Source organism: Chiloscyllium punctatum, chromosome 38, assembly GCF_047496795.1.
Source record: "Chiloscyllium punctatum isolate Juve2018m chromosome 38, sChiPun1.3, whole genome shotgun sequence".
Taxonomy (NCBI): Eukaryota; Metazoa; Chordata; class Chondrichthyes; order Orectolobiformes; family Hemiscylliidae; genus Chiloscyllium; species Chiloscyllium punctatum.
In genome coordinates this window covers 23,717,541-23,731,380 of record NC_092776.1, presented here as the reverse complement: position 1 = coordinate 23,731,380, position 13,840 = coordinate 23,717,541, and the positions used below count along the sequence as shown (strand labels likewise).

Sequence of the window (13,840 nt, the reverse complement as noted above, 5' to 3'; positions counted from 1 at the left end):
GTCTTCCCCATTTTTTAAAGTATGCATGTCCTTGTAAGAAGAACAAGAAATTTTGGGCATTTGAATAAATGGATGTAAGTTTGCTCGCTGAGCTGGAAAGTTCATTTTCAGATGTTTCATCACCATACTAGGTAACATCATCAGTGAGCCTCCAGTGAAGTACTGGTGGTATGGCCCGCTTTCTATTTATGTGTTTAGGTTTCCTTGGGTTGGTGATGCCACTTCCTGTGGTGATGTCATTTCCTGTTCTTTTTCTCAGAGGGTGGTAGATGGAGTCCAAGCCGATGTGTTTGTTGATAGAGTTCCAGTTGGAATGCCATGTTTCTAGGAGTTCTCATGCGTGTCTCTGTTTGGATTGTCCTAGGATGGATGTGTTGTCCCAGTCGAAGAAGAATCCTTCCTCATCTGTATGTAATGATACTAATGAGAGTGGGTAATGTCTTTTTGTGGGGAATTTCAAACCAGCATCTACAGTAAAACAACACATACGGACCAAATACTGAACTACAGAAGCAATCATCCCAATACCCACAAATGAAGCTGCATTAGAACATTATTTCAACAAGCCACCACAACACTGTAGCATAGAGGAACTATGAAGAGCAGAGGAAAATCATTTATACAGAGTATTCAAACAAAATGGGTACCCAATGAACACAGTCTGCCGATTTCTCAGCAACAAACCCAAACAAGCAGACAAAACGCGTCCAGAAACCCTGGCCACTCTCCCCAACATCAAAGACATCTCACAAATGACTGCCAGACTACTCAGGCCTCTTGGCATCATGGTAGCTCACAAATCCACCAACACACTAAAACAGCAGCTAATGAACTTGAAAGACCCTATATAGACAATGAGCAAAATGAACGTCACTTACAAAATACCTTGCAAGAACTGTAACAATCACTACATTGGGCAAACCGGCAGAAAACTAGCCACCAGGATACACGAACATTGACTTGCCACAAAAAGACATGACCCAGTCTCACTAGTATCCTTACATACAGATGAGGAAGGACACCACTTTGGTGCAACACATCCATCCTCGGACAAGCCAAACAGAGATGTGCATGAGAATTCCTGGAAACGTGGTATTCTGACCAGAACTCTGTCAACAAACACATCGACTTGGACCCCACTTAACACCCTCTAAGAAAAAGAACAGGAAATGACATCACCAACCCAAACCTAAACACATAAATAGAAAGCGGGTCACTAACACCAGGGCTTCAGCGGTGGCTCACTGATGATGTTACCTAGTATGATGAAGAAATGTTTGAAAACGAATCTTTCAGCTCAGCGAGCAAACTTCCATCCAGAACCTCAATGTGAGCTACAAATCTTCTCAAAACTCACTAACTTGCATAAATACAATTAAAACATTGCCACATGGTTGCTTTCAGCATGTAAACTGGAATCCCACTTCTGTCATCGTAAGTCACTAGAAACAGTGAAGGAATTTAAAGGAAATTTCATGTGTTGGAAGGGATCAAAAGGATATGGTGGGCCTTTTTCAACAATGTGTCCTTATTACAGGTAGGTAACATTTTACTGTAAAGAAAGAATGACAAGAAAATATAATTTGTAATGTTTTGAAGCTTGCAGTGTGATCTGAAGGCTGAGATTAATCTTGCTGAAGTTCATGAAATGGCCAGTAATAATCACCATTGTCAAGCCTGAACTGTGTGAGAGGAGCGTGGAACATTTGTTAGAGAGACCTACAGGAAATAAATTGGTTTACAGAAATTGAGATGATCTTTGTGGCAGACATCCTAAATAGTTAAGTTTATGGGAGAGGAATTGAAGAGGCTCTAACCAGAATTAGATAGGCAAACACGAGCAGGACTTGGAGAATCAACAATGTAACATGAAAGGACAACAGAGTAAACTAGCTATTGACTAACCTGCTAGTCTAAGCTGCAGATGAACTCTTAGATCCAATAATTCAAGATAAAGTTACTGAATACTTAGAAGAGAGTGGGATAATTATGACAGCTAGCATTGACTGCTTAAAGGAAAGATCTGCTTCTCAATATAATAGGAAATGTTTCTGAAGAAGTGACACTCTGACCTGAATTTAGCAGTCAGCAGCAAAGAACTGACCTCAAAGAAGGAAACTCATAGGATTTAACTGTTTGTTGTATGGGGTTCTCCTTTCCAATGTTAGTTTGACTTTGGTGTTAAGTCAAATGGATCTCCTGGCATCCAGCAACGATGGTACCATTAAGTAGCTAAGTAGCCATTGCAATCAAGCATTCTTAAAGATGGAAAACCAGGATGTTAAAAGCACTGATTTATTTCACAGCTTCTAATATAATTTCATTCAAAAATAAATAAATTTTGGATCATATACATGGGTTTAAGTTTGTAGCTAAACTATCATGAACTATATAAAAACATATTGTTTTAGAATTATTTGTAGTTGTTTTAACATAATGAAGAAATTTGGCATTCCACAAATATAAGATTATTTTAGTGCTGGTGAGGCTGTTCAGTAAAAGTTATGAACTAAGAACACAGTCAAAAAGCAAGTTGCACCTTGTCCAACAATGTTTAACTTCTTCAACAGATTGTGCAATAAATCTGATGGTGTCAAAATGCATGTTCACATACGTTTAATGATTTCAATTTGTTTGTAATGTGTGGATCTTTTACAGTGTACCCTGCAGAGAAGCATAGAATCATTGGCAGCCTTTTTCAGATTTCCATTGATCTTTTGTAGATTCCAGAAATCACTGTCCATTTGAGAGGCGTAATTAAAGCAAGCACTGAACATTTTGCCATCATTACTACCGCAAAGTCCAGATCACTTATAGTTCAAGTTCAAATAATTCATCTAATGTACATGCATTTTCAAAAGGAATTTGAAAAGATCTCACACTGAAGGCCAATAAAAAAAAGCTCACCAGGTATCTATGGAGAAGGAAGGCTATTTGGCCTATCTTAATCCATTCTCAGGATAACACTGCATTCCAACATTGTTGAATAACACAGGGATATAATGTTTTAGGCTGCAACATGAAAGGATTTGGTAAGGGATCAAGTAGGTGAACTAATTTTTACTACATAGACTCAGAGAGATGTACAGCATGGAAACATACCCTTCGGTCCAACTTGTCTATGCTTATCAGATATCCCAAGTCCCATTTGCCAGCACTTGGCACATATCCCTCTCAACCCTTCCTATTCATATACCCATCCAGAAGCCTTTTTAAATGTTGCAACTGTACTAGCCTTCACCACTTCCTCTGGCAGCTTATTCCATGCACACACCACCATCTGCGTGAACAAGTTGCTCCTTATGTTCCTTTTATATTCTACTCCTCTTTCCCTAAACCTATGCCCTCTAATTCTGGACTCCCCCACTCCAGGAAAAAGACTTCATTTATTTATCCTATCTATGTCCGTCATGATTTTATAAATCTCTATAAGGTCACCCCTCAGCCTTCAACGTTCCAGGGAAAACAGCCCCAGTCTGTTCAGCCTCTCCCTATAGCTCAAATCCTCCAACCTTGGCAACATTCTTGTAAATGTTTTCTGAACCCTTTCAAGTTTCATAACATCCTTCTGATAGGAAGGAAACCAGAATTGCATGCAATATTCCAAAAGTGGCCTAACTAACATCCTGTACAGCTGCAACATGACCGCCCAACTCCTGTACTCAATGCTCTGACCAATAAAGGAAAGCATACCAAACACCTTCTTCACCATCCTATCTACCCATTACTCTACTTTCAAGGAACTATGAACCTGGACTCCAAGTTCTCTTTGTTCAGCAACACTCTCGAGGACCTTACCATTAAGTGTAGAAGTCCTGCTAAGGTTTGCTTTCCCAAAATGCAGCACCTCACATTTATCTAAATTAAATTCCACCTATCATTCCTTAGCCCCACTGGCACATCTGATCAAGATCCCAATGTAATCGGAAGTAACCTTCTTTGCTGTCCACCACACCTCCAATTTTGGTGTCATCTACAAACTTACTAACTATACCTCCCAAGTTCATATCCAAATCATTTATATAAAGTGACAAAAAGTAGTGGACCCAGTACCGATTCTTGTTGGCACTCCACTGGCCACAGGCCTCCAGTCTGAAAAACAACCATCTACCACTACCCTCTGTCTTCTGCCTTCGAGCCAGTTCTGTATCCAAATGGCTAGTTCTCCCAGTTTTCCATGAGATCTAACCTTGCTAACCAATCTCCCATGGGGAACCTTGTTGAACGCCACACTGAAGTACATATAGATCTCATCCACCACTCTGCCCTCCTCAATCCTCTTTGTTACTTCTTCAAAAAACTCAATCAAGTTTGTGAGACATGATTTCCCATGCATAAAGCTACATTGACTATCCCTAATCAGTCCTTGCCTTTCCAAATGCATGTAAGTCCTGGCCCTCAGGATTCCCTCCAACAACTTGCCCACCACTGATGTCAGGCTCACCGGTCTGTAGTTCCCTGGCTTGTCCTTACCACCTTTCTTAAACAGTGGCATCACGTTAGCCAACCCCCAGTCTTCTGGCACCTCAACTGTGACTATCGATGAAACAAACATCTCAGCAAGGGGCCCAGCAATCACTTCCCTAGCTTCCCACAGAGTTCTAGGGTACACCTGATCAGGTCCTGGGGATTTATCCACTTTTATGTGTTTCAAGACATCCAGCACTCCCTCTTCTGTAATATGCACATTTTTCAAGATGCCACCATCTATTTCCCCACATTCTATATCTTCCATGTTCTTCTCCACAATAAACACTAATGCAAAATACTCGTTTAGTATCTCCCCCATCTCCTGCGGCTCCGCACACAGGCCGCCTTACTGATCTTTGAGAGGCCCTATTCTCTCCCTAGTTACCCTTTTGTCCTTAATGTATTTGTAAAAAGTCTTTGGATTCTTCTTAATTCTATTTGCCAAAGCTATCTCATGTTCCCTTTTTGCCCTCCTGATTTCCCTCTTAACTATACTCCTTCTGCCTTTATACTCTTCTAAGGATTCACTCGATCTCTCCTGTCTATACCTGACATATGCTTTCTTCTTTTTCTTAACCAAAACCTCAATTTCTCTCATCATCCAGCATTCCCTATACCTACTGGCCTTTAATTTCACCTGAACTGAAATGTACTGACTCTGTACACTCGTTATCTCATTTTTGAAAGCTTCCCCTTTTCCAGCTGTCCCTTTACCTGCAAACATCTGCACCCAATCAGCTTTTGAGATTTCTTGTCTAATACTGTCAAAATTAGCATTCCTCCAATTTAGAACTTCAAATGTTAGCTGTGGTCGATCCTTTTCCATCACTATTTTAAAACTAATAGAATTATGGTCGCTAGCCCAAAGTGCTCCCCCACTGACACTTCAGTCACCTGCCCTCCCTTATTTCCCAAGAGTAGGTCAAGTTTTGCATCTTCTCTAGTTGGTACATCCACATACTGAATCAGAAAAGTTTTTTGTACACACTTGTATTTGTAATATAAGGATATTATTTATAAAGATATAAAATTAGATATTATTTCATAATATCATATGTTCTGTGCATGAAAATAATTACTTCCAGAAATCGCATTTCTTTTCAGTTGGAAGAGAGTTTATAAAACACACCTTGCTCGATGCTACAGAACAACTTGCCCAGGTATGTATTGCTGAAATACAAATTCCCAACATTATACTGGTAATAAAGCCCATTTTGTTGTTCATTTTAAGCAGTTCCCTTTTATTGATGTAATTGTGATATTAACTGATGATTCTGATAAGTATTTATATAAATTACTACGAAATCTCCTGTGGCATTGCCAACAAGCAGCTATTTTATAAGGTCCAGGCTGTTATTCCATTTTAAAATATGCCTGTTTGTAAATGGTGTGGCTTTTAAAGCATCTAATTAGTATTAAAAATGCAATCTTAAAATGCAATTTGAGAAGAAGCTCAGAAAGGAACTCATTTTCTACGTAGACTGATTAAGTGATCATTATTGACATAATAGATTATTCAGCATGGTCTCACAAGGCAGATTGTTTTTTTTTTCAAAAGCCCAAGGGATCCAGGGTAGTATAAGAAGCTGGATACAAAATTAGCTCAGTGGCAGGAAATAATGATGTGGAGGTGCCAGTGTTGGACTGGGGTTGACAAAGTCAGAAGTCACATGGCATCAGGTCATAGTCCAAATGATCTATTTGAGATCAAAGGCTTTTGGAGCAGTGCTCCATGTACAGGTAAAGTGAAGGGAAGCACAAAGGCACAGAATTTACAATCAGAAAGATCAAAAGCTAGTATAAATGGTGTGAGTGGAGGAAATAATGATTGTTGATGGGTGTTTTTGTAACTAGAAGGGTGTTTCCTGCAGTTTTGCAGTGTTTAGTACTAGATTCCCCATTTTTTGTGGTATATATTATCAATTTGGATAAAATATAGAGCCAAAATCAATAAATTTACAGACAAAATGATGAAGGAGCAACGCTCCAAAAGCTAGCGCTTCCAATTAAAACCTATTGGACTATAACCTAGTGTTGTGTGATTTTTAACTTTGTATTCCTCAGTCCAACACCAACATCTCCAAATCAGGGATATTTCATTTCAGTGAAGTTATCAAACAAAATAACAATACTTTGCAAGATAGAAAGTTATGAGCTAGCCTCATAGCATATTTGAATAACCATTTTCAGGGATGCAAATGGAACAAGTTAGCTTCATCAAACATACGAACGTTGAAAAGCTCCTGAGAGGTTGCATGCCATGTTGAAAGCTATTAAACATCCAGTTTGTTAACATCAGATTTACACTAATCCATATTTTATTCCATCTGCTATGCTCTTGCCCAATTATAAGCCTGATTAAATCCACCTGAAGCCTTTTTTATTCTCCACACAATTCCCATTTCCACTGAGTTTTATATCATCTGCAAATTTGGGAACACTACAATTGGTCCCTATATCCAAATCCTAAGTAAATAGATTGTAAAAAAAACTGGGGTCCTGTCACTTAGCTCTGAAGTACCCAACCAGCCACAGTCTGACAACATGAAAATGTCCCATTTATTTGTACCCATTGCTTCTATCCAATTCTGAATCTATGTTAGTATATTAACCCCAATCTAATGCACTTTAATTTTGTTTTCTAAACTCCTTTATGGGACTTTGTCAAAAGCCTTTTGAAAACCTAAATAAACCACATCCACTGACTTTCCCTTATTGGCTCTCCAGTAATATCCTTTTAAAAAAAACAACTCTATCAGGTTTGTCAAACATGATCTCCCCTTCATAAAATATTGTTTCTGTCTATCAGATAATTATTCTCTAAATCATCCTTTACAATAGATTCCAGTATCTTCCCAACTATTGATGTCAGGTTAATAAGCATGTAGTTCCCTATTTTGCTTCTCCTGTCCACTTTTCTTCAATAGTGGGGTTACTTTTGCAAACTTCCAAACTATAAACACCAATGTAGAATTAATAGAATTTCGAAAGGTAATCACCAATTCATGCAGGATATAAAGAAATGTATACATGTAACTTTTTATGCTATGGACATATTATTTGTGATATCTTATAATCTTACTAGCTTGCACAGTTAGTTGTTGTGGCTCTGTATCAACTATTTCTAAGATGCTCTTTTAGGGACATTTGTTTATTGTTGGTAATGGATAGTAACAGTGAAAATCTTAACAATGTTTACCTAAAACCCTCAATAGATCCCTGTGATTCACAGCCCTGTCAATTTGGAGGCACATGTATCGCTGAAGACTTTGAAAAGTATCACTGTGTGTGTCCCACAGCATTTGGAGGAGATGCTACTTGTGGTAAATACTTAGACATTTTCATTACTTAGATACTTTCATTAAATATGTGCATAGATGTCTTCATGCAGTCCACTTGCTCTTTCTTTTGCTCAAAATTGTGCTTCATTCAGCATTGTTAATATTTAGTGCAGCATACAAATTTGGCACCACCAGTTTTACATAAATGCTCAGTCAATTCATCATTGTGTGAACAACCGGCTGAATGCTGTTAGTTGCATACATAATTTACTACCTGGAGCCTATACTTTGGACAAGATTTATGAACTAAAGTTGATAAATTGAGAATAGTACATTGGAATTACTGTAATTGTATTCAGTGAGAATGATTAAACTGCAATAGAATTTAAGCATTTCTGAGACTGAACTGGATGTCTGACGGTGTGTTGCTGGAAAAGGACAGCAGGTCAGGCAGCATCCGAGGAGCAGGAGAATCAACGTTTTGGGCCAGAGCCTTTCATTAGGAATGGTGACTGCTGCTCCTCGGATGCTGCCTGACCTGCTGTCCTTTTCCAGCAACACACTCTCGACTCTGATCTCCAGCATCTGCAGACCTTGCTTTCTCTAGGATGTCTGACACTCCTGTTCTTATCTGTCAGCCAGGGGTTCCTGACTGGACCAGATTAACAGCCCCATGAGGTTTACCTTGCTGGCTTTGTTCCTATCACTATATCCACCTCAGAGAAGGATCGGTGCCTGTCCTCTTAGTCATGGAATGATGCCAGGCTTGTAAGGCCTATATTGTTGCAATGCAATTGGCAATCAATATTTGTTTTTGACTAGTAGCAAAAGTGATTGCAGATGTAATACAAAGTTCAGTAGATTATTCACTTTTTTTTCTTCATGGGATGTGGGTGTTGCTGACTGGGCCAACATTGATTGACTATTCCTAGTTGACCTTGAGAAGGTGATGAACTGCCTTGGTGAATCACTGCAGTCCATTAGATGTAGGAAGACCCACAATGCCTTTAGGGAGGGAGTTCCAGGATTTTGTTTTTCTGTGACAATGAGGAAACTCCTGAATCTTAAAATTTCAGAACACAGCATTTGACTGGTGCCATAGCTTACTTTTTCTGACTGTTGTATGCTGTGAGGGATCTGTCAGAGTGAAAATATGGCTCCACATTTCTGAAAGTGCCCTAGTCAGAATCTCTTGTCAGAAATGTGGAACAAAAGGAACAGAATGGCAACATGTGTGAGATTGTCACTCCTTGAAAATCCAGCCCAATTATCCTAAATTTAAGATGGATTCTTTTATCGGGAGCAGTGGTACAACTCATCACCATTATCAGTATTCTACTAAGCTGCTGCATTAGCGACTATAGTTAACATAGAGAGGAGCTGGTCATGAGATTATCATTAGTACAGCAAAGGATTTAGCATAGTATCAGCAGGAAATGTCCATGAGGGATTATTTTCTGATTTCTATTCCAGTGTTGTTCATACCTGAATTTTCATCATGCAGTGCCAGCGGATGATGGCAGAAAACTGCCCCTATTGTATTTTTGAGTTTAGTAATAGACTGTGCACTATTGACTGTCACTAGACCAACTAGTTTCCTTTATAGTTTAGTAAAATCCTTAGCCAGGTCTGATCTTTATCCATTAAATACGATATTCTTCTTTGCAAACAAGCTTGATGTTTTATCATTTGTATTTACCGATTATAAATGAGAATACAGACTTACTAACTGCATCTGGTTGACCAGCACCTGATTGTCTTATCTGCTTATCAGCCGTTATCTAACTGCACTGTGCCTGTATGTCTGCCGTCTGATTGCTTTTCAACATTTGGTCTGATACCATTATTTTAAACAGTCATAGGAGTTTTGTTGGTTTGAAAGCAATCACATTAAGGATTTAGGAAAAAATGCAAAGTTATGATGTTTTGCCTATTTAGCTATCAATCCTTTCCTTACTGATTCTTTTGAATAAAAAAAATGCACACTTCTATTCTCAAAATATTCTGTACGATTACACAGGCTAAATATTACAGCGTAAAGCATAAGACTGCAGTGTAGTCAATAATGTGATGTTTAGTATCAGCAATTTTCATGCAGGACCCTGAAGAGATCTTTCACAATCCTACTCTAACTGCTGCAGAGTTTGATGAATATTAGAATGTCCTGTTATGGAAAGATTAAATTGGACACATATGCAATGTTCTTACAATTTCACTTTAACCATATACAACCATCATAGAATATAATATTCTGAAGCTATTCTGGAGTACCACCTGATAAGCGTGGCAATTTGTTGTTGGACAATTCATGGATGCAATATACAGAAGGTCTCCCAATCCATCAGGTCTATGCTAGCTCTCTGTATGGTAATCCAGCCCGACCTATTCTATTGCTCTATTGGCATCATTCTGCAACTGTCTGAAAGTATCTACGGTGTTAATGGAATGATTTAAAGGTTTGTTCATATGATGATTTCATGTTAATGTATTTGAAATGTTTTGTTTATTTTAACAGCTCCACAGCAAGGTCTGGACTGCAATGTGGATCTTTTGTTACTTATCGATGGCTCTTCCAAAGTGACAGAAGAAGGATTTCTTCAGCACAAATCATTTGTGAAGCGATTTCTCCAAACTGTACTGACTGTAGATGGTCAAGTCAATGTTGGAGTGGCACAATTCAGTGATGGTGTCCAGATGGAGTTGCCAGTGGGTCAGCACAGTGATGTATCAGATGTTGTTAAAATGATCGATTCAATACGTTTTAAAGGGGGCAGCACAAAGACTGGCAAAGCTCTGCATTACCTTACCCAGTTTGGATTCAAAACTAGCTCAGCACTTGCAAAAGTTCAGAAAGATCATCCCCGTGTTTTAGTTCTGCTAACTGACTCGAAAGCAGAAGATTCAGTTGCTGAGGCAGCCAAAAATGCGAGCGAACGAAAGGTCTTCCTTCTTGCCATTGGCAGCCAGAGCCGTCAATCCGAACTGGTTGGAATTACAGGAGATCCACAGCGTACTATCACATATTCAAATCCACGGACCTTCTTGAATAAGATTCCTGAACTAAACAAGAAAATCTGCAGCGTTGATAATCAAGGCATGTACACTTTCAAATCTTGTTTTTCACTTTTACCTTTTCCTCAGATAACAGCACAGTGTGATAGAACATGGATGCACAGATATAGCGTGCTATGAACTCTGTATGAAAATGCAGTCCCACATGGTAAGCTACCTAGCTCCTCGAAGTTATTAGGTGAAAGTACCTTATATTGGAGGTAAGAGTTTGTGCACAGATACAGAAGACCCGGTGTACAGGGGAACCTCGATTATCCGAACTTGATGGGCGGGCAATATTTCGTTTGGATAATCGATTATTGGGTTAATTGATCAAATGCTTTTTCTCTGGGGCTTGGAGCTTTTAAAGTCTGCTCCCCATTCAGGAAACTGCAGCAGCACACAGTGCATGAGCCCACCCACAAGATGGCCCCCCACCTCCGTGCAACACAACTTTGCCCCCAACACCGGCCCCAACACACTCTCGCCCCCAACCCTGTTCAACACCACTCCCTGACACCAACACCGGCCCACTGCCCCCAACCCCGTGCAACATTGCCACCCCCGCCCCCAACACCCCCTGAACCCGACCTTGTACAACAACCCCCCCGCCTGCATCCAATCCCGTCCAAAACCGGCCACCACCCCCAACCCCATGCAACACTGACCCCACTCCCCCAACCCCGTGCAACACCGCCCCCTGTTCCCAACCCCGTGCAACACCACCCCCTGCCCCCAACCCCGTGCAACACCACCCCCTGCCCCCAACCCTGTGCAACACCACCTCCTGTCCCCAACCCTGTGCAACACTGCCTGCTGCCTCCAACCCTGTGCAACACTGCCCCTGCCCCAACCCTATGCAACAACGCCCCCTGCCCCCCAACCCTGTGCAATACTGTCCCCTGCCCCCAACCCTATGCAACACTACCTCGCCCCCAACCCTATGCAACACTGTCCCCGCCCCCAACACTGACCCACCCCCCCACTCCCGTGCAACACAGCCCCTTGCCCCCAGTATCCCCGCCCCCAACCCCATGCGACACCGCACCCCTGTTCCTGACCTCATGCAACAGCCCCCACCCCAACCCTGTCCAACACCTCCCTCGCTCTCTCCCAAACCCCGTAGACACTCGCCCCTCTCCGGAGCAGCTTGATTGGACACCAACAACCATACTGCTGCAGTTGTCTTTGTGGGGTAAGTCTCCAAATAGCACACACACACGCACACACGCAGCCACAGTCACACACATACACAGACACAGCCACACGCACAACTTTTTACTGCAACTTTTTGACAGGTTCTACCTTTGCCCTGTACAGGACAAAGGTGGAGACAGTATCTGGGGAAAGGGAGTGTGGTTAGGGTACACCCCTTTGTATAACTCCAGGGCAAGTGTGGAGAGAGAGAGAGCGGGCAGACAGTCATTTGGAGACAGTGTCTGTTTAATCACTGTAAACAAAAGACACGATCCCTGTTGGAAACATGTCTTTGATGTAATGTTTCCATCAGAAACCTCGAGATCTCCTTCGGATAATCTGATTTTCAGATAATTGGTATTCGGATAATCAAGTTCCCTCTGTATATCTGGGTGCTATAAAGAGCTTTTTTTGATGAAACCCAAAGAGCCAGACTTCCACATATCTTGTCAAACAGGGAGTTATACAAGATGCAGGGCTAATAAGACAGGACTTAAGGGAAACATGACAAGTGATAGCTTTTATTTAACACCACAGAGATAACTATTTTCTATTTCACATTAAATAGGCTAACACACCATTTATTGAAAATAAAAAATGAAGATTTTCAAAATTGCAATTCTCATCGAAACTTTAGGAATCTCTTAAACTCTGCATAATGAAAATGTTTTGATTGGTATCTCACCTTGTCTCTGTCAGGCAAAATATGCTTTCTGTCAGACAAAACATCCAATGCTTTGTCGCACCCACATTGTTGGAAAATGCCAGGAATGCACTTCACTGTTTTTGTTGCAAACTCCAAAACGAACAGTCCAGCGATAATATTACAAACATCCTGAGGAAAGAACCAATTTGTTTTTACATTTGGGCTGAGGACAAAACTTACCCTTCAAACCCTTCTAAAAAAACTCATCTTGACCCTTCTATCAATGTTGAAAACCAATTCATCTCCAACAGTTTTTTTACACACTGAGGCCCTTTTACATGTCATTTGCTCCCAGCATTCCCCTAACTTGCTGCCTGAGTCCTCCAGTTTGCTTTTTGATCTCCTCATAGCATCAAAATAGCCCTGACCAAAGCCACTATAAAAGGATCTGTTTCAGTGTGGTGTGTGTCCTAACTTCTCAGCTTCAGCAGTATTTGTGCATGTTTGTTCCTTGTTCTACATTTGCCATTATCATCTGCTTTTACATGATTAAATGATTAAATTAAATATTAACCTGAATTTTACTCATTCATATCCAGCAAAAGGGCATCTCTTTACACTCCCATAACTCCCTGCTTCACAGGATAGGCAGAAGCTCTTTGGGTTTCATCAAAAAAAAAGCTCTTTAAAGCATCCAGACTTACAATGGGTCTTCTATGTCTGTGCACAAACTCTTGCCACCTCTGTCCTTTTCTTTATCTTGGTGACATCAACCATTGGCTGCACTCAGCTCTCAAATGGATCTCTTAATCCTTCAAACACTTTGGAACTGATTAAACATTGAGTCTGTATCCAACTTTGGTTAAATCACAGCTTCCTCCAGCTCAGCAATGGAAAAGGAAAGACATCATCTTCAGACCTCACTTCATTGCCACTAGTTCTTCTCCTTTCACTTGATACCATCTGAAGCAGTTAGTTTGCAGTCTTGGATTCCTGTCTGACCTCAGCTTATTTCCAGATGCCATGACAGAAACCTTCACCTTCTCAGCGTAGGCCTCACTTCTGTCGTTTAAAAACTGCAACGTTGGTATATGCCATCGATATTTCCAAATTTTACTCCTCCAGTGTATCTCCCTAGCCAATACTATTCATAGCCATAACTTGTTGAAAACTCTCACATTTATCATCTCACCCA

At 40.5% G+C, this 13,840-nt stretch overlaps 1 protein-coding gene across 2 annotated transcripts in view; it reads left to right on the top strand.

Annotated features, from left to right (window-relative positions):
* The window catches only part of vwa2 (von Willebrand factor A domain containing 2), a 70,617-nt gene that overhangs the window by 38,040 nt on the left and 18,737 nt on the right, over positions 1 to 13,840 (top strand). For both annotated transcript variants that reach the window (XM_072557368.1, XM_072557369.1), the window contains exons 8-11: positions 1,405 to 1,537; positions 5,575 to 5,630; positions 7,686 to 7,793; positions 10,267 to 10,845. In XM_072557368.1, coding sequence (XP_072413469.1) covers positions 1,405 to 1,537; positions 5,575 to 5,630; positions 7,686 to 7,793; positions 10,267 to 10,845 — 876 coding nt within the window. The remainder of the gene's footprint in view (positions 1 to 1,404; positions 1,538 to 5,574; positions 5,631 to 7,685; positions 7,794 to 10,266; positions 10,846 to 13,840) is intronic.